Here is a 26,969-nt window from a genome sequence, read left to right as displayed (position 1 = left end):
ACAAGAAGGTGACTGCGAGTAGTCAGCATGGATTTACCAAGGAGGAGGTCATGCTTGACCAACCTGATAACCTGCTATGATGAAATACCCAGCTTAGTAAATGAGGGGAGAGCAACGGGTATTGTCTACCTTGACATTAGTAAGGCTTTTGATGCTGTCTTCCATAAGATCTTAGGGAAGCTGATGAAGTATGGACTGGATGAGCAGACAGTGAGGTGGATTGAAAACCAGCTCAACAGCCAAGCTGAGAGGGTTGTGATCATTGGCTCAAAGTCCAATTGGCAGCCAGTAACTAGATGTGTCCCCCAGAAGCCAATATTTAGTCCAATACTTTTCAACATCTTCTTTAATAATCTGGATGCTTGGACAGAGGGTACCTTCAGCAAGTTTGTAGATAATACAGAGTTAGGAGGAATGGCCTGTATAGCAGATAGTTGTGCTGGCATTCAGAGGGACCTCAACAGGCTGGGGAAATGGGCTGACAGAAGCCTCATGAAGTTCAACAAGGGGAAATGAAAAGTCCTGCACCTGATGAGGAACAACCCCATGCACCAAGTCATGCTGAGGGCTGCCCAGCTGGAAAGCAGCTTTGCTGAAAAGGATCTGGGTGTCCTGGTGGATACAAAGTTGAACGAGCCAGCCATGTACCTTTGTGGCAATGGCCAACAGCCTGGTGGGCTACATTAGGAGAAAAGTTGCCAGCAGTCTGAGGGAAGTGATCCTTTCCCTCTGCTCAGCTCTGGTGAGGCCACACATGGAGTATGGTGTCCAGTTCTGGGCTCCCCAGTACAAGAGAGAGATGATTAAGGGATTGGAACATCTTCCATATGAGGAGTGGCTGAGGGAGCTGGTACTGTTGAGCCTAGAGAAGAGAAGGCTCGGAGGGATCTCATCAGTGGGTATAAATACCTGATGGGAGGGTGCAAAGAGGATGGAGCCAGGCTCTTTTCAGTGATGCCCGGTGACCCGACCAGAGGCAACGGGCACAAACTGAATCACAGGAGATTTCGTCTGAACATCAGGAAACATTTTCTACAGTGGTGGTGACTGAGGTGGAACGGGTTGCCCAGAGAGATTGTGGAGTCTCCCTCCCTGGAGACATTAAAAAGCTGTGTGGACATGGTCCTGGGCAGCCTGCTCTAGATGGCCCTGCTTGAGTAGGGGCATTGGACAAGATGAGCTCCAGGGGTCCTTTCCAACCTTAACCATTCTGTGATTGTGTGGTATGCACTTTGCTGACTTACCAGAAGTTATGCTTTAAAGCTACAAGTGCTTTCTTATAGTAACATAGAGGAAGGGTAAGCATTCACATTCTTAGTACCAGCTAGACTCTTTACTGAAGGTGGCAATGCAGCTTTTCCTAGCGTGCTCTGCCACTGTCAAGGTGAAGCTTTTTTGGAAGAATACGGCGAATAAAAATCTGAGAAAAATCAGAAGTGGCAACTGTAACTACCAAAGTTACATCTCAATTTCCCAGATTCTTGTTTATCTCACCATGTTTCTTGAACAAGGGGAAGTGAAATGAGTAGTTCCTGCAACCTATACTGAGACAAAGATTTCTAGGTGGAGATAAAAATACACTGAAACTAAGAGAGGATAGGAAAGGAAATGGGACGAAAAACATATTAGATGTGATGTCAGAATTCCTTGTATATTAAGGTAACTTCATTATGTCAAAGGCTTATTTTTATTTATTTATTTTTAGCAAATGCTGGAAAATGGTCCAGAATGAACATCTTGAGAAAATGAGTTTATCTGTTCGTGGTTCATTGTAACAAACATAAGTGGAAAGGTGGTTTCTTAGCTTAGATCATTCAGAATGGAGCTTGCAGAAGCTTTGAATACAACTGTGGCATGTGCTGCCAGAGGCATGAAACTGATGTAAGCTCACTTTTACTCTCTCAGGAATTGGCTTGACTGCTGGTTTGCTGTGTGGCTTCTGGTGGTGGGAGTTAATTCGGGAATATCCTGCAATCAGTGTTCCGTGGCAGTCAGACGAGGTAGATAGTCTGGTCCCTTCTGGCATTATGATTTACAAAGCTATGTGGTTATTGTGAAATTTGCCTACTCCATAAAATGACTGACAATTAATGCTCAATTAAAGCTCCTTGTAGTGTGCAATTTTCTGAAAACAAAGGAGGATTTTTTTTTATATTTTGCATGTGAATATCATATGTGGATATAATGTATGCAAATACACATGTCTATACGTATACACATACTCATACCCTCCCTCCTACCTTTGTACTGGCTCTCTGTATGCATATAACATCATGAACCAAAAATACAAGGTAAATATATTGTCATGATTCCTCAGGTCAGTGATTATAAAATGAAGAGTATAACTTTCCAGAAATACTAAATAAATACAAACAGGGAAGAAGGATAACAGGAAATCTTAACAGCAAAAGCTTTTAGTAATCCTTCTGCCATGCAGGTCTGATTTACCCTTATTTTATCCATATTAGCCAACTAATTAGTCCTTTGCTGTTTGTAGAACAATTGTTACCAAGAAAAACATATTTTGTAGAGTAGAGGCTAACATTTGCTTTTAATGTTACTATTTTTTAAGGCCCATTACATTATTTTTAAAAAATACTGGTATTCCCCTGAAAGTCCATGAAAATGGCAAAAGTGCTGAATCAAAATCTTTTTGGGCTAGTAGTAATTGTCACTTCACTTGGCTGTAACTGCTTACTGTTTTTTTAAGTCTTGTAATAGCTGCAGCTGTAGAGCTGATTTAAAGGCCTTATTTCTTATTGCTAATTTTTATCATTCAAATTGCAACCTGATTTAAATTCAAAGAAAAATGAAACAATTACATTTCCTTTTGTGTATAGCGATAAAGACCTTTATATTTTGGGTTTAGATAATCATACTTCCTATTTTATAAAAGAGCTTTGCAACTACTCCAACTGATTTCAGAGTTTTTTTTGTCAGTTCAATTAATAGTTTAGACAAACTGTCACTTTCATGGGATTGAAAATTTGTAAGATATTAAAAATGAGAACTTTTAACAATAAGATGAATAAACTCTAAAGCATTAACAAAGATAACTCTTGGTATTCCATACAGGATCAGAACCCCTGGTGCTGCACCTCTTTACAGTGCTGCGGAAGTCAGTCCTTAAGAGAGACATCAGTTAATAAGAAATTATGTTTCTCTGGTAGTCATGGATTTATGTAATGAAGAAATTCATACGTTCTTCCTGGGGGCATTGGATCTAAATTGCTCTGACAACTTTCCAGTGCAATAGAAAGTGCTTTCCTGATTATGAAGATAGAGATTAAGAAGCACTTCTATTTGTGTATGGTTTAAGAGATGTTTTGTGTGAAGACATTTGATTTGGCACTTCCGGCACATACTGCTTCTAGCAGAAAGGAGATGTAAAGCTCCTCCTGGATGGGAGCAGCCCTGGATTTTGATTTTGAAGGATGTGATTATTTAAAGAGATGCAGCATTCCAAGGATGTTTCTGAAGACCACAACAAAGGTTGTATCCAGTTGTCTAAGTATCTTTTTCATTTGCTTTCAATAATTGTGTCTCCAAGTTGAGTTTACTTTCCTGCCAGTTCTGATCGAAGCATTTTCAAGATAAATGTATTTCTTTTCATGTTGGTCTGTCTGCCAGTCCAAATAACAAAAAAGAGTATTACTGATAGCTGTATGATGATTATTTTTTTAATATTTTTTTTTCTTTTTGTCTCCCCAACAGGCCATCTGTGGAAAAGAAAAAAGAGAAAAAATGAAGTATGTATTCTTAATATTTTTCATGAATTTGTTACCACAATTTGCTGGGAAATCTTTGAGACGAGATGAAAGTTACCCGAAAACATCTGAAGACGTTAAAAATGAGATAGCTGGCTATACTGATATTGCTAAAGCTATTATTGATCTTGCTGTTCACGGAAAAGCTCAGAACAGATCCTATGAAAGATTAGCAGTTTTTGCTGATACCATAGGACCTAGACTCAGCGGTTCGAAAAATCTAGATGCAGCCATCAAGTATATGTTCAGTGCCCTGCAGGAAGATGGGCTTGAAAATGTGCATCTGGAGCCTGTGAAAGTACCACACTGGGAAAGAGGAGAAGAGTTTGCAGTGATGCTGGAACCAAGGAATCACAGCATTGCTATTTTGGGACTTGGGAACAGTGTTGCAACTCCTCCAGAAGGTAACTCTTCCTTTTGGAATTAAGTATTCCTTGCTTTTTAACACCAAACTGTATTATACCCCTAACAACTTCTTCTCTCAATGGACAAACTGAAGTTTTCTTCCTGCTATAATAGTTCTGCAAGACAAGATGCTATTTTTCTGGGTCTTTTCTGTATGACCTGGTTGTGAATGATGCAGTTTGGTTTAATTCAGTTTGGTTTAATTCAGTTTGGTTTAATTCAGTTTGGTTGAACCAGCCTGTAAAATCAGAGTTGATTCCTGAACTCTCCATTAAATCTACACCCTTTTGTTTAACACTGCTGAACCTCATTGGCAAAGATTCTGCTCCTCCACTGAAGTTGGTGGGCAACTTGTTCTTGTGATCTGGGGTTTTCCAGCCCTTCTTCTTCATTTTGGCCAGAGAAATTCTCCATGGGGTGTTGAGTTGACACGTGATTTCTGCTTTTCTTGCCGTGCCCCTCGCTAAGCGTGGCGGTTGGTATCTGTTTGTCCATTCCTTCCCCCCACCTCCTCTCTCTTCTCTCCACTCGCTGTCTCATGCTCACCTTGGAAAAGTGTTTGGCACACCTGTTACTGAACTCTGTGTTGCCTTTTAGTGGATCATGTGTCATATGTTACTTTGGCAACAAGAATGATCGTTAGCTGGGTTCAGCAAAATTCAGGTGTTTTGAGCCCCAAAATATTAGCTTGCTTGCAAATGACATGATCGATGGTTGGATTTGATGATCTTACAGGTCTTTTCCAACCTTAATGATTCTGTGATTGATTTATAAGATTCTGTTTACATACATATTGATGTGGGGCTTCCTCAGGATTGCTATTTTAAGGCTGGATGACAACCTTCTTCTGTGACTGCTCTCCATATATAAAAACAGACTTATTCCTAGACCGCTTCAAAAGCATCCTTATTCTTTTATGAAAAAATAAATTTAGCTTAGGAAATAAAAGGTAACATGATACTCATAATTTTTTTATGAATTTTTGTGATAGTGAGCTTTCTGTTTGAAATGAAACAAATAATGTATAAAAGCTGTTTTGTTTAGAAAAAATACATAGCCCTTCAAAACACAAAAAAGTATAACCAGGTAATTTAAGGTATGTTTGGAATAAATCTGACTTGGTTTGGGAAACTGCTGTTGTAAATTTTTTCTGAGGTATTTCTGTCATATTGAGGTAACATGCCTAAAATGCAAAACAATTAAACCCATTAGTAATATCTGTTTATCTCATGATATGTCTAAAGGCTTAGTGTTTTGTTAGGAGAATATTTACAGCAAAGGTTAAGCCTACAACTTATTTTCTATCCTTTACAGTCCTATTCCAAGCTTCCTAAAAAGGAAGCTAAAATTAAAATGGTGTTTTTGGTGTTGAGCAAGTGTTACTGAACCTGCAAAGAAAACCTGCAATTTAATCTTGGCGAACATCTTCACATCCTGAGAAGTTTGTTTTTCGCTTCCCTTTCTTAGCTGTGTACGTTATTTGCACTTGCCTGGTCTTACTCCTAGGTTTGCCTTTTTTCATTTAGAGAGATACTGAATTTCAATGTTTAAAAATGCTCACAGAGGCTAATCGTGTCCTTTTTCATCTGTAAAGATCTTCTTATACTGATGACTGAATGGTTGGGCTAGTACCTGTGGCTGGTGATGTCTTGGAAGATAAGATTGTATTATCCAACGCTGGTTTATACTGAGTAATGTTCAAAAAACCCACCATTCTTCCTCACCCTTTTACTTTCCTCTGACATCTGCCGTGTTTCTGAAGAGGTGTATGCGTTGGTGCTAGAAGACTGCACGGCAATGAGATGTCTCACAGAAAAGCAGGCAGTTTTTCACACTTGGTGAAATCATTTTGATTAAATTTCTTGCCTTCTGACTTAAAAATCTATCCTACAGTTTGTGGCTGTTATAATTTCTGCTGGTCTCATCTTGCTCTGTGCAAGCTGTGACAGGTTTTCGTGCTTGAGGAGGTTATGTGGGGTAGCTGGTCCCTGGTGAGCTCTTAGCTCTCGTTCTTCTGATTGCAGGACTGGGCGCCTGGCTGATGGAAATGCCCGGCAAGAGCCGCTCGTCACCAGCCTCTCCAGGGAAGAGAATTCCGAGGTGTTCAGCTCACAAAAGTGCCTGTCCTAAAACTCACACTCATCCCAAGCATGGAATAAAAAATGTGTGGTTAGACTATTAAAACCACCACCTCATTACTTCTGAGGAATTCATTCCCAGACCCACTCCCTCTGCTCTAACCAGCAATTGTCACCAATTGTGCCCTTTTCCTGAGAAAAAGGGATAGGCGGCTGCCCTAAATCACATTGGAAATATTTGAACAATTTCCCTCAGTGAGGGAATATCAGCAGTTCTGATTTGTCTTGTTTTAGCCAAGAAGCTGTGGGAGTGTGAGTCACACTGTAATCAAAATAATTCAACTCAATATGAGATGCTTGATGCTGATTCTCCTGGCATTGCACTGCTGTTGCTGCGCGGGATCAAACCAGGGAGATCTGCTGCTGTGCTGAGCTTTGCCAGAGGAATGTGTTAAAGGCCGAGGACTGGCTTTCAGATGTCGGCTCCACGAATCTGGCCATTGGTGCCTGGGTTCTGCCCAGGGGCAGAGACACCCTTCAGAGCTGCCTCTAAAGTGGACTGTGCAGGTGATCCCTGAAGGCGTTTGATACTAGCTTGATAGTTATTGCACGCTTTAAATCAGTGTTCCTATCAGGATACGTTTCGGACCCCTCAGTTTACAAATAACTGTCTCTGTAGAGCCCTGACAGATCCCTTCCTTGACACTACTGATGCCTACTTAGAGCCAGAGGACAGCACTGGCTGGACTTTTTGTCTTTTAAGGTCTGGGTATGGGGTTAAGATGAGAGGGGATGACTGCCCCATCCCAGGCGGAGGTACAGGAGATAATTTCTTTCTTTCTCATCCTCTTGGTCACGTCCTGTATTCCTCCCTTCCCATTATGTGCCCCCAGGCTTGAGATCCAGTGAGCTAAGAAAATAGGAAACATTGGCAGAAACTTAAAACCTTACTTCTCTCTGGATGTGCTTAGTGCTTCATGCTAGACTCAGTGGCCCTGGTGCCCTCAGAGCTCCTCCTGGAGCTCAGCTCCCTGAGCTAGTGCTCTGAAGGGCTCTTTATTAACATGGCAATAGCCTAACAGCGGTTAGAAACCTGGCTTTGGATGTTGGAAATTCAGGTTTTATTTTCCCTTCTGTCCATGGAAATTCAAACCAGTGTTACCTAAGAGTGACCCAATGGCCAGAGCACACGCTGAGGCTGCTCACTTTCCGTTTTGGCATACGCCATGCGAGTGTATGGAAAAAATCTGTGATCCTTTGAGGCAGGAACAGGAAGCCCTAAATAGTAGCAGTATTTTAGCCATGGAGCCTGAGCCAGCATTGACTTCAGGATACAAGGAATGTCTCTTCCTGCAGGTCTTCTACCTAACCCATGCCTATGGGGTTGAAAACCTTATGGAACGTGGACAGAGCTTTGCCCATTTATTGTATTTGCTGGGATTTGCCTGCTTCGGCTCAGATACAAGTTTGGCATAAGAGCTGGTTGGCTCACTCAAGGTTGGAACAGTTCTGATGATGTGCAGGAGGCTTTTTGGTACCTTGTGATCTTGTGGACAGAATCTACACTTCCCTATTTTCTTCTTGAGGACTGAGCAACATGCCAGGATGTAAAGTTTCCAGATTCAGTCTGATTTACCCAGCAAAAAGGGGCAGCCCAGAGAAGGTTAGATTTTTTTTTTTTTTTCTATTGAAGAGGAAAAAACCCTGTTTTCCCTTTCATTGTGTCCCAAGATTTGAAGGTGTTGGGTCAAAGAGAAAGTTTTCACTTCCTTTGATCTCCTTACAGGGAGGGAGTAACTTTCATGCCTGTCTTAGTGACTGGGACAGGAGAAACATGAAACACAGAGTGACCTGGATTTCCAGAAGTCAGCAGAGATTGAAAATGGTCACCACCTCAAAGAAATGGATTGCTAGGTAACAAACAGGATTGAATGTTAGAAAGTGCTCAGTTTAGGGAGCTAACAAACTGGAGGTTTACCATATTTAGTCCATGTCCTTGTCTCATTTCCAGTGCTTCAATACTGGCAAAACATACAGTTATATATAGAGAGACTGTGTTGATTTCTGGTAGTACTGATTATATTCCCCAAATTCTGAGAAAAATAGATATAATTGTTGCTTTGAGAATCCCATAATTGAAGGAAAGTAGTTGTTTAGCAGATGTTTGACCATAAAGTATCAAAGAATTCATATTTTTTGCATGTGTTTTAAAATGCACTTTTTTTTCCCTGAAGGGTGACCCTGCCCTTTCGTTTTAAAGAAACACTCACAAGTAGAACCAACCTCAGAATGCAGCCTGCCCGAAATGTCTTCTCGAAAAGGAACAGTCTCTGGTTTCTATGTACTTTTTGTTGCAGCAAAACTGCAGTAATATAAACATGAAGATGATGTATTGATAGACTTTTTCCTAGTTTTTGTGTTCAAGTCGTGTTTTTTTTGTTTAACTATCAACAACATTTGGTCCAGTCTCGCTCTTATAGAAGGTGGTGGGAGTTTTGCCACTTAGATAATATGAAAATAGTTCCAGCCTGTTGTTTATAAAATGGGAATAATATGTGTCCTGAAGCTGTTGAAGGCATGTGCTGTTGCTGTAGGCTCACAGTCTTTTTAAGCCAGGGATGCTGCTGAAAGAAGTGGTCTGGCACCAGTCCTGGCTGATGTATTTTTCCCCAGTGTTGACCCTCCTTTTTTGTTTCTCAGTGGTGAAGTGAATTAGGGAACTCATCTAGATTAACAAAAGGCCAACAAGAAAGTTAATTTTAATGTGTATCAGAGGAATTACCTGTGAGCTATTCAGCTCCCTGAGCTGGAAGACAAGGATGGAGAGCTGAACAAACTCCCCATGACCCAGGAGGAAGCAGTTAACGACCTGCTATGGCACCTGGAGACCCACAAGTCTATGGGGCCTGATGGCATCCACCCAAGGGTGCTGAGGGAGCTGGCGGAGGAGCTTGCCAAGCCACTCTCCATCATTTATCAACAGTCCTGGTTAACAGGGGAGGTCCCGGATGACTGGAGGTTTGCGAACGTGATGCCCATCTACAAGAAGGGCCGGAAGGAGGATCCGGGGAACTCCAGGCCTGTCAGCCTGACCTCAGTACTGGGGAAGATTATGGAGAGGTTCATCTTGAGGGCGCTCAAAGGGCACGTGCAGGACAACCGAGGGATCAGGCCCAGCCAGCACGGGTTCATGAAGGGCAGGTCCTGCTTGACCAACCTGATCTCCTTCTATGACCAGGTGACCCGCCTAGTGGATGAGGGGAAGGCTGTGGATGTTGTCTACCTGGACTTTAGTAAAGCCTTCGACACTGTCTCCCACAGTATTCTCCTGGAGAAGCTGGCGACTCGTGGCTCAGACAGGTGTACTCTGCACTGGGTAAAAAACTGGCTGGATGGCCGAGGCCAGAGAGTCATGGTGAATGGAGTGAAATCCAATTGGCGGCCGGTCACAAGCGGAGTCCCCCAGGGCTCAGTTTTGGGGCCGGTCTTGTTTAATATATTTATCGATGATCTGGATGAGGAGATCGAGTGCACCCTCAGCAAGTTTGCAGATGACACCAAGTTGGGTGGGAGCGTTGATCTGCTGGAGGGTCGGAAGGCTCTGCAGAGAGATCTGGACAGGCTGGATCGATGGGCTGAGGCCAATTGTGTGAGGTTCAACGAGGCCAAGTGCTGGGTCCTGCACTTGGGTCACAACAACCCCAGGCAACGCTACAGGCTTGGGGACGAGTGGCTGGAAAGCTGCCCGGTGGAGAAGGACCTGGGGGTGTTGGTCGACAGCCGGCTGAAGATGAGCCAGCAGTGTGCCCAGGTGGCCAAGAAGGCCAACGGCATCCTGGCCTGTATCAGAAATAGTGTGGCCAGCAGGAGTAGGGAGGTGATCGTGCCCCTGTACTCGGCGCTGGTGAGGCCGCACCTCGAATACTGTGTTCAGCTTTGGGCCCCTCACTCCAAGAAGGACATTGAGGTGCTGGAGTGCGTCCAGAGAAGGGCGACGAAGCTGGTGAGGGGTCTGGAGCACAAGTCTTATGAGGAGCGGCTGAGGGAACTGGGGTTGTTCAGCCTGGAGAAGAGGAGGCTGAGGGGAGACCTTATCGCTCTCTACAGTTACCTGAAAGGGGGTTGCAGAGAGGTGGGTGTTGGTCTCTTCTCCCAAGTGACTAGCGACAGGACAAGAGGAAATGGCCTCAAGTTGCGCCAGGGGAGCTTCAGACTGGATATTAGGAAAAATGTCTTTACTGAGAGAGTGGTAACACAGTGGAATAGACTGCCCAGGGAGGTGGTGGAGTCACCCTCCCTGGAGGTCTTCAAGGAGCGTGTGGATGTGGCATTGTGGGACATGGCTTGATGGGCATGGTGCTGTGCGGTGTGTTTTTTTGTTTGTGTGGTGTTGTGTGGTGTGTTTTTGTGGGTTTTTTTGTTTGTTTTTTTTTTTGTAATGCTTGGACTTGATGGTCTTGCAGGTCTTTTCCAACCTTAGTGATTCTGTGAGTTGCCAGCGTCTTGGATGACCACTGACCTACTTAGAGAAGGAGGTCCTTCTGGAGGGACTTGGGTAGCCCCTTTGAGGGGTTCAGTGCTGAGAACAGGGGTTGGGGAGAGTCGTAGGCATGAGAGCACAGTGCAAAGCCCTCTTTCTGTCTTCACTGGATCCCTCTTTATGTCTGAGGAGCTATTGATTCACATCTTGAGACCATGAGCCTCAGTATTGGGTGCCTGGATTGTTTATTATTACTTAGAGCCTGACTGTTTGCGGTATGATAATTATGCTAGTATTTTTCTTGGAATGTAAAAGATAGCATCCATGAAGGACTTCAGATGCTGTGGTCTTCAGTGGCCCAGCATCTGGACCAAAAGTTAGTTCAGTGGCATTTCAAAGATTTAGAGAGTAGGAGTAGCTGTGTGGCTTTGAAGTGGACATGCTGTCTGGGAAGGACATGGGTTCCAGTTGCTGCTTTAATGAATGTTCAAGTGAACTGTATGGATTGCAATGGCAAAAAATTGAATTTTCAGGTCTTGGCCCTTTTCAGTGTTGCTGAGTTGAGGGTGGTTACCTCAAGGATGGTAAGCCCAGGCTGAAGCTCCTGCCTCACACTAATGGAGGCAGGATTTGAACATGATTTCCTGCTTGCGTGGGGAATGCATGCACAGCCGGGTGTCACTGGCAGGTTCCCTCCCAGGGGACAGCCTGCAGTGACTGGCATCTTGACTCACTAAGGAGGGAATGGTTACCCTCGGTGCTTCATACCTTGGGCACCTATGTGCTCCAAAGCTGGCTTTTCTGGACCCCGTTCCTGGGTGCCTGATTCTCCCCAGCCATTGCATAGCAAGCCTGTGTCCTGTGCAGGGCTGCTTCTGGGAGAACCAAACCTGTTGCCCTGCTCTTTTGGCATCCAAGGCTTTGTGCTGGAGGTTGGGTCCAACCCCCTTGCTGCTAGGATTTACTTCTGCTCAGTAAGCTACCTGTTATTGAAACCAAACTGTTACAATGAGATCCAGTACTTGCTGGAAATTGTGAGTCATATTTGTCGAAAATGTAACTATTATATAGCGTTTATTTTTCTCTGTGTTCTTCTTAAAGAAAGGAGTAATACATTTAGTCTCTGTGCTGTGCATCAGAGTTGAATAGCCTCATATCCTTTTGGATAACTCTCCTATGTGATTTTAGTTTCATGAAGTAATTCTCTTTGCTGTTCCACGGAGTAGGTGAGGTCACATTTTCCAGAAGTATATTCAGATTTTACAAAATCTTTCTTCCTGATAAAAGCCCTCTTCTTTGTTTCACAGTTCCCCTAAAATATTTAATATTTTCTTCATATTATAGTTCTTATATCAATATATATTGATATGTCGTGATAGAACAAATATGTTTCTAGGTGTTAAAGTATTTTAAATTTTCAGTACCTGCTAATAATTTTTGAGGGAGAAAAAAAAAGTGGTGATACAAATCTTTCATTTGCTTCAGCCTGACACCAAGCCTTAATTTGATGAGTTCATTATGGACCCAGAATTTGGGTTTGTTTTTCTGAAAATCTTGTTCAATTATGTGGGGCGTTGGGGGAAAGCTGAACTAATTCTTGGAGAGAGCTGAAAAGCAACATGTTTTTAAAAGAAGTAAGATAGAAGTAAGGGGAAAAATCTTTTCTGGGATGATTTTAGAGGATGCTGAACCTAAATAGGATATAATGCCAGCTCCCTAATCTTACTTAGCTCTGAAGAATGTATTTGCCTTTTCCCTTTACTCCCTAAAACCTTCTTTTCTTTGACCTGTCCCAACAACTCCCTTTCTTCCCTACCTCCAGGCACAGATATCTACCTTTTCCCTGTTGCATGCTTCATCATTTACATCCTCATCCAGGGGTATTGATCCTGGCACATGGTCTCGTTCTGTGCAGAGTGATGTGGCATCCAGGGTCCAAGACTGCCTTTTTTATCACAGAACTGCACATCCCAGCTGTTACATTTTAACTTTGTATGTGCAGCTCTTTCCTATGACCCATGCAAAAAAATCTCTAGGTTCTGTGTAAAAGAAGCTACCTTACAAATAGGCACAAATCAGTGCATGTGGGCCATTTCTGAAAGAAGCAGAGGCATGGTACTTTTGTCCTGGGGAGATGGTTGAGTCTGAAGGACAACTGGATTAGCCAGGCTAAGGTCAGAAAAGCTTGGGGCTACCACCTGCGTGTGCTTGGGGTTGGTATGGAATACAGTAAACGTTGATGCAGCAGCTTCCAGGCTAAATTAGCTTTGTGGGAGAGCTGAGGTGGAAATGGAGAAATTTGAGAAGTGGCAGCCATGCAGTAGACAAGAAACGAGGAGATCAATGTGGTCTGATGTCACTGGTCTGTGAGGCAGGGCTGTGATCATCAGGTAGGCTTCGTGCACTGCTCTCGTAATGTGGTGCTGTTCCTACTCTTTCTTTGTCTTCTTCCTACCATAAAGGAATGTCTTAATTTCCTGGTCCTGGTGTCCTGGTTCTGATGAATGGGGAGGTAGCACTCTGTCTCCCTCTTGCTCTCATGACTGCAGAGGCCAGAATGTTTCAGATACATTCTTCCCCAGTTTCAAAATCTCCACCAGTACCAGAACAATTAGATGTGTTGTTGACTTTTTGTGTTGATATTTGAGGCAATATTTGATGCTTAGGATGCAAAAATTTTAAATATATAACACACAGGGAACTTTAGCAGAGGCTTAGTTGATGTAGTTTCCAGCTTTGTTGTGTCTAGACCTAAAAATACCGTATTTTAATTGTTTTAAGCAAAAATTGCCTTGCCCATCAGATTATTTATTTGACAGCGGCAGCTTCAGTGCATCTGGTTCAGCAGCATCACTGTTCCATAGTGTGATTTGTAAGCGAAATCATAATTCTTATGTTAACACAGTGTGAAGTAAATGAAGTTTGGAAGATATGTTAGGAGTGAGTTGTTCACTTGCTGTTATTGAAAAAAATTATTGTCAAATTAATGATGGCTGCATTTGGTTTTGTAACTAGGTCTCCAAGGGACTGTTGCTGTTAACTGGATGACAAAAATGATACTGGGAGAAAAAAGGAAGAGAGTAAGGCCATAATTCAGTAATCAGAAAATGAGTTTCCAGTAAGATTAAACAGTATGGAAATGGTATTTCTTTCTGGCTTTGCTAAATTCTTTCAATACAACATTCGATTGTAACTAACTACGTTGAATTTCTGTGTGTTTGAGTTGAGCGTTTCTAGGATAGTAATGAATAAAAAACAACAGAGACTAGGTTCCCAAATCTCAGGAATTCCTGATACTTGATATGGTAAAGTCTTGCCATGTCCTGCCCTGGTGTGGCCAGAAACAGCAGCAATGTTCTGTATGAAGTTTCCTTGATGTTTTAATAGAGATTCATCAGTTTTTAAAATCTGGTAATAGGGTGGATTTTCCTTTTTTTTCTTACTATTCTCTGAAACCTGTTATTAACACAAACAGATGCATAGCTCCAGATACTAAAATGGCTTAAATGTTTGCTGCATTTAATCTTGGGGAGAATAAGTTATCTCATGGGGAATTCCCTTTGAACTAATCTGCTTCTGGCATGATTGCTGGCAGGTAAGCAGGTGCTAGGAGGTGACTCTCCAGACAGAATTGCTCATGCCAAGAATCAGACTTCTGATGTATGGCAATGTTGCAGACACCTATTTACAGGTACTTTAGAGATAGATAGATACATATATATATAAAAAAAAAATTGGACTTTCTGTAGCTAATAAAGAGTAACTGTAATCAGTCTTGCCTTCATTCTGCCTGTGACAGATTTTAGACTTTGCTAATGCATACCATGCCATTTATTTCAACTGGCAGTGTGATCATCAAAGTTGTGGCATATCCAAGTGTTTAGATAGAAATGTACATTTCTGTGTACAGGGGACTTGGTAACATATAATTTTGTTGGTAATTGAAAGTTGCCTGCTTGTTCCTACCATTAACATGCTGCCTGTACCTTAATTCTCAGAAATGACAGGGTACAATTTACTGCTTAAGATGAGAAATGACAGGAAACCCATAGTACAACATAGATTCTTTTGCTCGCTGTCCCAATGCAACAATATATATAACGTTTCACATGGTGAGAACAAATAAATAGTCTTCAGCTTCATACACTCAGCCAAGTTTATCATGTTCGTAATTCTGTCTTCTATGCTTCATGCCCTTTACTTAGCTAATTCCCCAAATGCTCCATATTAATCTCTTGGACTGTGCGGGTTATAATCTTGCTTAAGTAAGCAGGCCATCCGGCTCCCTCCTTACATGGGTTTCCTGAAGACTTCTTTTCTATAATGCACAGCCAAGCTCTGGACCAGATAATGATAGGAGTAAGAAAGAGATAGAACAGCTTTCGACATGGGAAGCAGAGACATGAGGCACTGAATTGGTAGGAGATGCTAGGGGTAGAGGTTCGTTAATTTGCTCAAAGGCTCAGTAAGGTGAGGTATTTTCCATTATAAAAAGGAATAACTCATTCCCCTTAAACGGTTGTGTTTTTTGTTTCATTTCTCCCTTTGCACGGGAGGTCTTAGGATGGCTTGTTTATGTGTGTCCACATATTTATTTAAGATAAACGTTGCTCTTGACACTTCCATAGATGAGACTGAGATGGTATAAAATGGGACTAAAATGCAAATAAGACATTGAATTAGTCAGAAGTTTCACAGGAGTGAATTTTTATTTTGTTGCAGAAAGCACTGTGATTAATACTTTATGTATACCATGCTGCCATTAAGTTAAATTTGCATAGAGAACCTTTGTTTTGTTTTGTCAAAGGATGGCTTTATTTAGCTTCTTTGGGAACATTCAAAAGTAGAGATACTGGGCTGAAGTTCGCAGCTCTGCATTCTTTTCCTTAGCTTTAATTCCCACAAGTTCACTGTACAAACTCCTGATGCCTGTCGTCTAGGGAGGGCCGTGAGTGTACTTCTCCATGATATTTCTTAGGGATTATAGATAGTTGCTAGCTGTCCGTAGCATTCTTTAAAAATCATCCAGAGTTGGTGTTTGTTCATTAATGCAGGAAAGTAATGCCAAGAAGAGTTACACTCCTCACTTACCTTGACAAACAGTCACTAATACAACGTATGCCCTTCCAGTGCCTGCTGCTTGATCCATGTGGAGCACTGGGGAGAGCTAATATGAAGTACAGATTGCAGTATCAACCTACTGAGACCATGACTTTTCTTGTGGAAAATGAAATTTTGCAGATACCTGGCTTTATTTCCAGTGGCACAGTTCCATACCCAGAATGATCCTGTCACTGGGATGCTCCTTAGGTAGGCAACTGAACCTGCAGTTCATTAGAAGCAGCTGGAGTCTGTTAGCATGCTCACCTACCTGCCAAAAACAACTAGTAAAATTTGAAGGTGATTCTCTGGTTTGGCTCTCTGCGCCTCTTTCTGTAAAGCTAAGAATCTGAATAGTTATTCAGTTAAAATTTTTACACTTCTCACACTAGGTTAGTTCTGTAGCTAAAATTCAGGGGCTTCTGCTATGGTAGTAGATGTCTCTTCCCCTCTTAGCAGTGCACTCTTAAGAAACCGAACTTTTTTGTGTGAAACAGTTTCTTTAAGGTTTTGAAGTGTACTATAGTTTGATCTTAAAGAAGCCATGAGCCTGGATACACTGGTGCTGGGAGAGATGATCTTCCTATTTTTCTGTCAGTTCTTCTCATGTATTAACAGTCTCAAATACAAGCCTTTGAAATGGTCTCCAAATAATTCTTATACCACAAAAAAAAAAAAAGGAAGAAAGAGGACTTTCAAGGAGAAACATTCTCTTCTTAAAAACATGGTAGTTTGACTTCTTCGACAAATCCTTGCTAGATATTTGTTATTAGTTTTAGTTTTCACTGATGTATTTTGTGGTTTTTAGGTGAAATGTACAACACTAAAATTTCAGGCAACCATTACTACTTCTATATTTAGAAGAAAAGTACCAGCCCGTGTTGTTAAGCAGTTTCTACTTATCTCTGTAACCAATCAACGAAATTGGATTTTAAGCATAGTGGTCACTTTAATGAACTACTTCTTAAACGCTGTGAAATATAGTTCCTCAATTAATGTTTTAAAAAGTTAGAGGGATTCTCTGGCTTTGGGGAAAACTACTTATCTATAAAATCCTTTTTTTTTAAGCAAGATAATATAACAGTTTATAACTATTCCAACTATTAAAAACAAAGAGCTGGGTGGGATCTAACTTACCACATGTGGGTAGTTCTGCAGAAGTACCTCCCTGTGTTCTCTGTATCATAACTGGGAAAGATGGGTTCCTGGGAAAACTCTTGGAAGGAGATCCAGTAGAACTGTGGTATTCTCTGGAATTAAATATGAAGATTTTTTTTTTTGATTTATAAGCATACTGCAAAATTTGTTGAAACTGCAAAGCTTTAATTTCATTTATGGATTAAGTAATTTTATAAGTGTTTCAGTCTAAAAATATGTACTTCCAGTTGTTTTATGTTAAGCTAAGTTGTTTAGCAACATATCAAAACAATTCCATGAAAAGATTACAATTTTTTTTATTAATGCCATAGGCAGCTTTTGCAAATATTTTTGTACTAAAAATGATTGCAGTGAGGCATTAAAGCACATGCAGAGGACAGAATTCCCCCCATGTATCCTTCTTGCCCTTCAAGTTATGTTTTAATACCAACCTGACAGCATGGTTTACACAACTGTGTGTACTTTGTTCAGGGTGCTATTACAGCTATTTAGTACCAATCCCTGATGAAGCATTTTACATATTCATCCTTTTCCAGTAAGAAGTTAAATCTGATTTCCTGTGTTCTGCAAAGTCCATGCTTTTCTGTCTGTTAAAACTTGCTGTAGGAGAGTTGTAGGAAAGCAATGTTAAAGCCACTGTAATACTTTCTTTCAGGAATTACGGCGGAAGTCATAGTGGTTGCCTCTTTTGATGAACTGCACAAAAGAGCTCAGGAGGCGAAGGGGAAGATTGTTGTCTACAATGAACCTTTCCTCAATTATGGCGAAACTGTGCGATACAGATCACAGGGAGCAGTGGAAGCTGCTAAAGTTGGAGCAGTGGCATCCCTCATTAGATCCATTGCTTCTTTTTCTATTTATAGGTAAGGATTTTTCTCTTTTCTCCCTGTGACTCACATTTCAGCCTTTAGTTCACATGTCATTTCTGGGCAGGCATGTTTGTTCTCTATGACTTAAATGTTGCCAGTTACGAGTGGGTGTTTGGTTTTGAAAATGTTGGCTGTACAATAGTTCTTTTCCCCTGTGCTTTGTCATTTTTTCAAAATGTTTTCATTTTTTTGTTACTGATCCAAATTTTGTATGCTATTTGTTTTAAAGAACTTCCTGCATTCTTGAGGCTACTATAAATATTCTGAGATCAGCCAAAATCAAATGTCTTTGGTGACAATATGTACCAGACTGTCAGTAATGATATGAACTGGTCATTCATTTGACTAGAATGTAAGTGTACAGTTTTTATTGTATTTGTCATTTTCCTGGCATGAGGCTGACTTGTACTAGATGAAGGAGTAGTCTTGTTTGAACATAATTATTATTAACACTTTCTCAGTAAGGTTTGTAATTCTCAGTCTGCTTTTTAAGTAAGGTAGGTTGGGATCATGATTTCTTAAAAATTAATCACAGAAGCACAGAATCCCTGAGGCTGGAAAAGACCTGTAAGATCATCAAGTCCAACCATCAACCAACACCACCATGCCTCTTAAACCATGTCTCACAATGCCTCATCCACACGTTCCTTGAACACCTCCAGTGAGGGTGACTCCACCACCTCCCTGGGCAGCTTATTCCAGTGTCTCACCACTCCCTCAGTAAAGAAATTTTTCCTAATATCCAGTCTAAACCTCCCCTGGTGCAACTTGAGGCCATTTCCTCTTGTCCTGTCGCTAGTTAACTTGGGAGAAGAGGCCAATACCCACCTCACCACAACCCCCTTTCAGGTAGTTGTAGAAAGTGATAAGGTCTCCCCTCAGCCTCCTCTTCTCCAGACTGAACAACCCCAGTTCCCTCAGCCGTTCCTCATAAGACTTGTGCTCCAGACCCCTCACCAGCTTCGTCGCCCTTCTCTGGACGCGCTCCAGCACCTCAATGTCCTCCTTGTAGTGAGGGGCCCAAAACTGAACACAGTATTTGAGGTGCAGCCTCACCAGCGCCGAGTACAGGGGCACGATCACCTCCCTACTCCTGCTGGCCACACTATTTCTGATACAGGCCAAGATGTCATTGGCCTTCTTGGCCACCTGGGCACACTGCTGGCTCCTATTCAGCCAGCTGTCGATCAACACCCCCAGGTCCTTTTCTGCAGGGCAGCTTTCCAGCCACTCGTCCCCAAGCCTGTAGCGTTGCATGGGGTTGTTGTGACCCAAGGGCAGGACCCGGCACTTGGCCTTGTTGAACCTCACACAATTGGCCTGGGCCCATCCATCCAGCCTGTCCAGATCTCTCTGCAGAGCCTTCCTACCCTCCAGCAGATCAACACTCCCTCCCAACTTGGTGTCGTCTGCAAACTTGCTGAGGGTGCACTCGATCTCCTCATCCAGATCATCGATAAATATATTAAACAAGACCGGCCCCAATACTGAGTCCTGGGGGACTCCGCTTGTGACCGGCCGCCAATTGGATTTCACCCCATTCTCCAGGAGAATACTGGGGGGGACAGTGTCGAAGGCTTTACTAAAGTCCAGGTAGACAACGTCAACAGCCTTCCCCTCATGCACTAGGCGGGTCACCTGGTCATAGAAGGAGATCAGGTTGGTCAAGCAGGACCTGCCTTTCATGAACCCGTGCTGGCTTGGCCTGATCCCTCGGTTGTCCTGCACGTGCCCTGTGAGCGCCCTCAGGATGAACCTCTCCTTCCCCGGCACCGAGGTCAGGCTGAGAGGCCTGTAGTTCCCCGGATCCTCCTTCTGGTCCTTCTTGTGGATGGGTGTCACGTTGGCGTGGTTTTAGATGTCTTGGTACGTTACTATATATAGTTTTACGTATCTGAAATGAGCATTTTTAGTTTTCTGTGAGGTGCTGTATTTTGTAATATCGTTCTCTTTTTTGGACAATATATATTCAGAGCAGTACAGGCCATTTATTCCTCCCCCTAGTTGCTCAGTGACTCTTTACCCACAGAGGTGTCGTTGGTGTAGCTAACCTGATCCTGAATGTGTGCCGCATCATAAACTGGAATCGTGTTCTGTTTGGATAACATCATGGTTTCTTTTTGATCTGTGCACCTAGGTTTTCTTTCTACAGAAGTCCAGGCTGGGAAGTGGGAAGGGGTGGTATGGCTTTGGGTCTTGCTTGAGGCTGGAACTGGGAAGTGGCTGGGACAGGCACCTGGAAGCATGCTTGATTCCACCATTTCAGAGAAAACACAAGTGGTCACATCTCAGCAGTATGATTTCTTGATGCCCAACAAATGTAGCAATGTTTACAACGTGTTTTCTAATACCTATAATTTTCTAATAAATGTAATAATAATGAACAGAGAGTAGAATGTTTCAAATACAGTTTTATGAAAAATCATATGTTTTCACAGTAGTCATATTTGGTATCATCAAAGAATATTGCAATCTATAATCTGTTGATTATCTGAAAACTAGAGGATGATCTGAACACTGATCTATTCAGTCCTTAGTTCTGGTGCTCTGCAGAGGTGTTCATTTGAAAGCAACTCTTTGTATCTTCTGTTTGCCAGACTATTTATGGAAGTGCATTTTAACATGTAATGGAAAATTTAGAGATGAGGAACAGAGGTGGAGACTGAAGGTAGCCTGTTTATTAGGTCTGGGTACTGGCATTACAGCTATTTCAGAATTGAATGAAAAGAGAGGAGAAACAGATGCCAAATGCATGTTTGTTTAGAAGTATTGAATCCTTAATCAAGGCTGGGAGCCGAGGTGTCATTCCCAAAAGCAATTTTAAATTTAGATGCTGCCAGGAAGCATTTTTTCATGAGATGTACTTTCTGTCCTTTCTTTGTTTACCTTCACTTAGGATTTTTTTGGGGCGAGGGGAGGGATTGGTTAATCGTATTTTTCCCTATATTAAGGGAGGTGTTCAGGTCCAGTCCATTGCTTCTGCCTCTCTGTGATGCCGAGATCTGTTTGTCTTGTTTCTAACAGAAAATAGGTATTGTTGTAGGCAGGATGGATTTTCTTATCTCCATGCCTTCTCCTATGTTTTCTCTTAATCACCAGCTATATGTTTCCTTGTCTGTTGTACCGATGTGCTGTGCTGGATGGACTCTGTGCTGGATGTGGTGCTTCTTGTCAGTCAGTGTCTGGGGCACTGTTTGTTCAAGTTGCTTGCCTTTTTGATTGACTGATGGGAAATACTGCGTTGCTGCAGGGAGTAGCGTGTTAGAAGGGTGAGAGATGAAAGGTAAAAAGCTGATAAAAGACTTCTAAGTGGCGTGAAAGGAAGTCTTGCATTCTTGCAACTTGTATACTGCTGCTTTGTTGACCGGAATCTTTACTTCTTGGGCCTGTGTGTTTACACGTGCACCTACAATATAAATAACTGCTAATGGGATTGTGGCAGTTCTCCAAAACATCCTAGAAACATCTTAGAAGAAAGTATCCTCCTCCTGATACTGCACTATCTCACTTTCCTTAGGTGAATGAAGAGTGGAACTTCACAATTTTCCCTGAATTATATCAGCTTTGGTGGTTTTTTGGTTTTTTTTTTTTTTTTTAAGATTTCAACCCCTTTTAGACAGGGGGTTGCTTATTGTTATTTGCTTACTCTGTTTACAACGAATTAAGCTGGCTGGAACAATGGAAGCCATGTTGTGCTGTGATTTCTAGGTGATCTTGCAATGTGAATAATATTAATAGGTTAAAACTAGGTACTTTCTAGTTGATTAACACCTTAGGCTTATTAGGGCTGATTGTTAAAGCTTACTGACAAGACAGAATTGGCAAAATCACAACATGAATTAAATCAGTGTTCTCTTGCTGGCAGCTTGGTGGCTGTTCCTTGTTCCAGAGATGGCAAGCGGCTGCCATATTGTCAAGGGCAAAAAATGTGAAGGGAACCTTTGAGCAGGGATTATGTGGGCAGCTTATTTTTCTTTAAGGTGGGGTAATATAGCTATGGGGTGAATGAAACTGCTTGGGGATTCAGGCATCCCAACTCTGAGTGGGGGCAAGAAGGGAAGAACTTAAATATACTCAGGGAAGCTCATTACTCTGTTTATATTAGAGCTCATGCCAACTCATCGGTGACAGTGAAGGACTTGAAGGATTTGTTGTTGAGTTTCAAGGAGTGGATTCAGTTATTTAGGACAGAAATGGTATGTGAATAGGAAATAAAATTAGCAACAGCATCTTCCTGGGCCTATGAAGAGATGACAGTAGTACATGGTCGGTATTACCATGTTGCGTGGCAGTTGTGTCTCCTGGCATTGTCCCCATGTTGTGTTAGAGTCAAATAATTCTCTTGCTACTTTATAAGTATCATGTAAGGGTGGGTTTTGTTACTTAGAAGAAAGTCACTGTAAGAGGTAAGTGATTTTCCCTGCCCTCCCCCTAAATGGTGTGTTTATGACAGCTTTTTTCCCCAGTAACAATTTCCTGAAGCACTGGCAATTTGGTAGTGAAAACATTTAAACATGGATATTAGGAGTTAAGAGTAACAGAACTATTTTTAATGAACCTTCTCAAATAACACTTATTATGGTAATCAGTCGACAGTATCCATAGTATTTGGCTTTTTGGAGAAATCTGGATGTTGACTGTTTTTTGCTTTAATAGCTCAACTATGCTGTGATTAATGGTCTTGTACAAGTTAAAGTAATACATATGTTTACTGTTGTGTACAACACACTGATAAGTATTTCCCAGTTTGTAGTGGATGTTTTTACAGCAAAAATACTTGATTTACAAGGCACGGTTAAAAATGTGGTTGTAATAAGCTAACCATAAGTCTGTTTTTTTGCTTCTTAGCTGTAAGTTTTTATAGCATTCTATAGATAAAAGGTATCCTTTAGCTATTGAAATGGTCCAGTATTTATCCTGTGGTGAATGTACTCTTATGAATCTAAAACTATAAGTAAATCCTTCTGTTCCTCAAGAATCACACATTGTATCTTGTAATAATAACCCCTTTAAGGGCTCTAGAAAGAAGCAAAATTGAATGTTTTTTGAGAACTCAAAAAGAAAGCTCCCAAGAATCCTCAGAGAGAAATGCCAAGAGCCCAATTATTATCTTTTTTAAATGCTGCAGAACAATTTCTCCAATATATAAGAAATCCAACAGGGAACATATTACAAGGCCAAAATAGACTAACTAGTACTTTGACACAGTCTGGAGACTGTTAACAAGGACCCATACTTGGTCAAGTTGTTCTCTTTTGGGGCTGTATTCAGCATCTTATACTTATCTGAAACAAGTGATTTCCTTCACTTTCTCTCTTCTTCTTCAGGCTACAGGTGGCCAAGATACAATGTCTGCTTGTGAAGCTTTAGTAGCTCTAATCAAAAGCTGTGTCTGGATGAAAGCTGAATTCATGAGTGGCACGGTGCAACTCAAGATTTATGGCAGAGTGGATGCATGTGACACAATTAAGTGCAGGCATGCCAGGGCTGGAATATAATTTCATGGAATGTATGTGAATTTGAAAACTGTTGCTTTTCCTTTGTTTTAACTTCCCCTTTTTGTAACCTCACTTGGTTTATTTTCTTCTACCATGTAAAGTAATGTATACCTTTTTGTATATACATTGTACTCTCAAAGTGCATTTTCTTTTCCTCTCTTGTTTTTCCTTTTATTCTTCACTGCTTTGTAAACAATTCATTCCCTTCTCAATCTCACTGGCAATGTATGTGCATTAATGTAATTTTTCAGCTCTCAGGTGCTAGCACAGTGACTTCTTACCACATCACCTCTTCCTAAGGCTTGGTCTACTGCCTTTGGTTCCAGATGTGAGACTTGCCTGCTAAGGAGAGCTTCCTCCTTTCCCTAAAACTCCATGTCTAAGGAAAGTAAGGGCTTATTCACATCAGTAGTGGCAGAGACACTCAACTTCTGCTTGTTCTGCCAAGTTTTCTGAAATCTGGGGTGGTACAGTAGTTTTGGTAGGATTTCGTTTGCTTTTGTTTGTTTTTTATAGTGAAGAGGTGTATCTGGCCTTTAAAACTGATGTTTTATCTTTGAAACACTGTATCCTCTAGTTGTGTCATGAGCCCTGAAGGCTCCTTACCTTCCTGTTCTGCCCCTCCTTCTGCAATGAATGTCAGTACACCTAATTTTTGCTACCATCTTAGGAATCTTTCTTCCTATGACCTGTTCTGCTGTCCATAGAGGGGGAGCAGTGCTGTGTCCGTGTGGGATTGTATTTCAGCTGGTAAGCACTGGCTAAGACTTATGTGTGAGCGTGAGAGCAGTTCTCTCTTAATATGGGACTTGACATGACCTGAGCCCAGTCTGATCATGAGCTGTAGGTCAGGTCCTGAGCATCTCTACCGCTCTGTGTGCACGTGGTCTGGCTAAGCAGACATGTATTCCCTTCCACGTATCATAGCCTGGAAGTCAAGCAGGTGAGACAGGTCACTTTGCCCTAGAAAGCTGCCCCTGTTGCCCATTAAATGGCCTGGACCACCAGCTATTATTTTCAGCCAAAAAATCTTGACCTTTGTGTAAATTTCTAAAACTTAACCTACATCCTGAAATAATTTCAGGAGCTCTTCAGCTAATTGCTTCATTTTTACTCTCGTCTTTCGTTTTGTTTATTTAAAAAACAAAGCAATTGCTGTGAACAATGAGCCTATGGTAACACAAAATAAGAGTTAGGTTTGTTGTCACCTTTTTCTTCAGTAACACTGTTGTAGCATGGGACTGGTCATCCAGATTCCTGCTCAACTTAAAAAATTAGCTTTCCTCAGGCATTTGAGTTTAACTAAGATTGTTCGCTGCCTCTGGCAACTGTTGAAAGGAAAAGAATGAAATTGGTTTATATGTACAAAATGAAGTAGAAGTTTTGTATAATGAGTTTTTGTAAGTTTTTGCTTCACTTCCCTCTGTTCCCCCAACACTCATAGGCACCTTTTTCTCATCTGCCTATAGCACCCTCCTAACCACGTGATTTTCTGGTCTGCTGAAGCCGTGCAGCCTCAGTGGCATATCTGGCCACGTTCAGGGCCCAGCCTGGCTGATGCTCGCAGGATGCATAGCTGGAGAGAAGCCGACACGTAACATCTCTGTCTGCGTGTACAGGCTTAGCGTGCGTGAGCTGCCAGTGCCCTGGGTGCATTTGAATTTTGTTCCCCCTCTCCAAGTGCTGTGTCAGTTCAGGAATTTGTGGTTACTCTGGCTTTTGGCCTGTTAGTGCATGTGGTATGTGAGTTAATTTCCTGCAGTTCTGTTCAGTCCTCTCAATTTTTTGTTTGCTTCTAGTTGAGCTAGCCTTGGGCTCTCAGGTCTGCAGGGGTGGGATGTATTGTAGTCCATCTGTAAATGTGCTTCCTTGTTTTTTGGTTAATGAAATAATCTTGTGTCTTGTTCTCTTGGGATTAGGAAAAATATTTTACTGGTTGTCCAAATTTTTTCCTTTTCTAATTGGAAATAATTTTTACATCTTTCAAAACAAAAATTATGTTGCAATGGAGTTTTCCATCTGATGATATAATTAAAGTAAAAAAACCTTTTTTAAAAAAAAATAAAGCTACAATTAAAGATTTAGGTGCAGCAGCTGAGGCTGAGCATGTGCTAGTGGTTGGGCTGTGCTAGGTGCACTTATTGAGTGCATCTTCTGGTTTAGTTTCATCAGAAAGGAATCTAGCACTGGCGCTCAGAGACTGCTCGGTGATTGGGCAGCCAAGGATTTTGGGAGGTTCACTTCAAAAGCTCATTCTTTATTCAAACTAAAGGCTAATATGGACATACTATGTGAGACCTTTAAGAAAGTCACATCATCTGTATAATAATTTAAACTGTTTATGGTGTAATTTCTATTGTGGTGGCCAGAGATGTGTCCCCTGGGGTATGATGCTTCACTTCATCAGTGCAGGTTGTGTCTCTTGGTTATCAAATGGCAATTCCAAGAGGGAGCGCAGACAGAGGCAAGGATTTCTGTAAGTCAGGGAAGACAAACTTAGGGATATTCACTGCACGTCAGCCAAGTAGTTCTCCTTGATGCTGATGCGTACATAAAATCAAATGTTACTATTATTGAAAACTTTTTGTTAGAAAAGGCTAAACCAGATTGCCTTTTTGTCAAGAAAAAGCACTGAGAAAGATCTATTTTGAAGGCAGAAAGTTACTGGGTTAAGTTTCCAGAAATAACGTTTTTCAAAGGACGTCTAGGACACAAGATATTTATCTGAGTGTAATAGTAAACTATTTCTATATTCCTTGAGTAAAAAAATATATTTACCTTTTTTTTTCCATTTCATGTGACAGTGCTAAGCTGGTATCTGGAATTTCCTTGATTGCTTGTAATGCTATGTTCTTTGGTCCTGGTGCATACTATTAGGAGCAGCACCACCACTCCTGCTTCCAGGGAGATAGCTCTTGTTGGAAGTATGGAAAATAAGGAGTTTGCCTATATTATGTGTGGATCTGATGCTTTCATTTATTTACTTGAGAAACTTTCTTTGCTCATTACCATCTTCCAGTGACAGAGTACCTGTTTGTATTATTGCCTTGTGGTTTTTAAGTGGTTTTTTTCCTCCCGAGCATGTGAGGTTTATGCACACAGGGTGAAGCAGTAAATGTGTGTGTTGAAGAGTTATTTTCTTTTGGGAGGGAGAAGAATGCAGTTGTGGTCAAGGTAGTTTAGAACTGATCTCTGAGAGAATTGGAAAACCGATGAACCTGATTCCCCCCTGCTTGATATTGTGCATGCTTGCTTTTGACTCTGCAGAATTGTTATAAAAATAGTCTCCTTCTGAGTAGGCAGCATCTTCTGTCCTCTGTGCAGGCTTGGGGAATGCACAAGGCATAAAGGCAGCAGGAAGCTGGGTGATAACTGTAGAGATTTAACAGTAATGCTGTAGCATGACTGAAGAAATCAGGAAGCACCACTGATTATTTGTTAACACTTTTCCCGTATGGGATTAGTATAGCAGCAGGAGTTGTTAATAGGAAACATCTCAATGAGAGACTGTCCTAAGGCAATATCCTGTGGCAATAGGATACAGCAATATTGTCTCCTGTTCTACTAAGGGACCAGGAAACAAGGATAAACCCCTTGTTTGTGGTGTAACAAGA

At 41.6% G+C, this 26,969-nt stretch overlaps 1 protein-coding gene across 1 annotated transcript in view; it reads left to right on the top strand.

Annotated features, from left to right (window-relative positions):
* The window catches only part of CPQ (carboxypeptidase Q), a 168,159-nt gene that overhangs the window by 20,725 nt on the left and 120,465 nt on the right, over positions 1-26,969 (top strand). The window contains exons 2-3 of the mRNA XM_059815589.1: positions 3,715-4,171; positions 17,644-17,851. Coding sequence (XP_059671572.1) covers positions 3,745-4,171; positions 17,644-17,851 — 635 coding nt within the window. The 5' untranslated portion in view covers positions 3,715-3,744. The remainder of the gene's footprint in view (positions 1-3,714; positions 4,172-17,643; positions 17,852-26,969) is intronic.

Source organism: Gavia stellata, chromosome 3 (genome assembly GCF_030936135.1).
Source record: "Gavia stellata isolate bGavSte3 chromosome 3, bGavSte3.hap2, whole genome shotgun sequence".
Lineage (NCBI taxonomy): Eukaryota > Metazoa > Chordata > Aves > Gaviiformes > Gaviidae > Gavia > Gavia stellata.
This window is presented reverse-complemented; position numbering and strand designations above follow the sequence as displayed.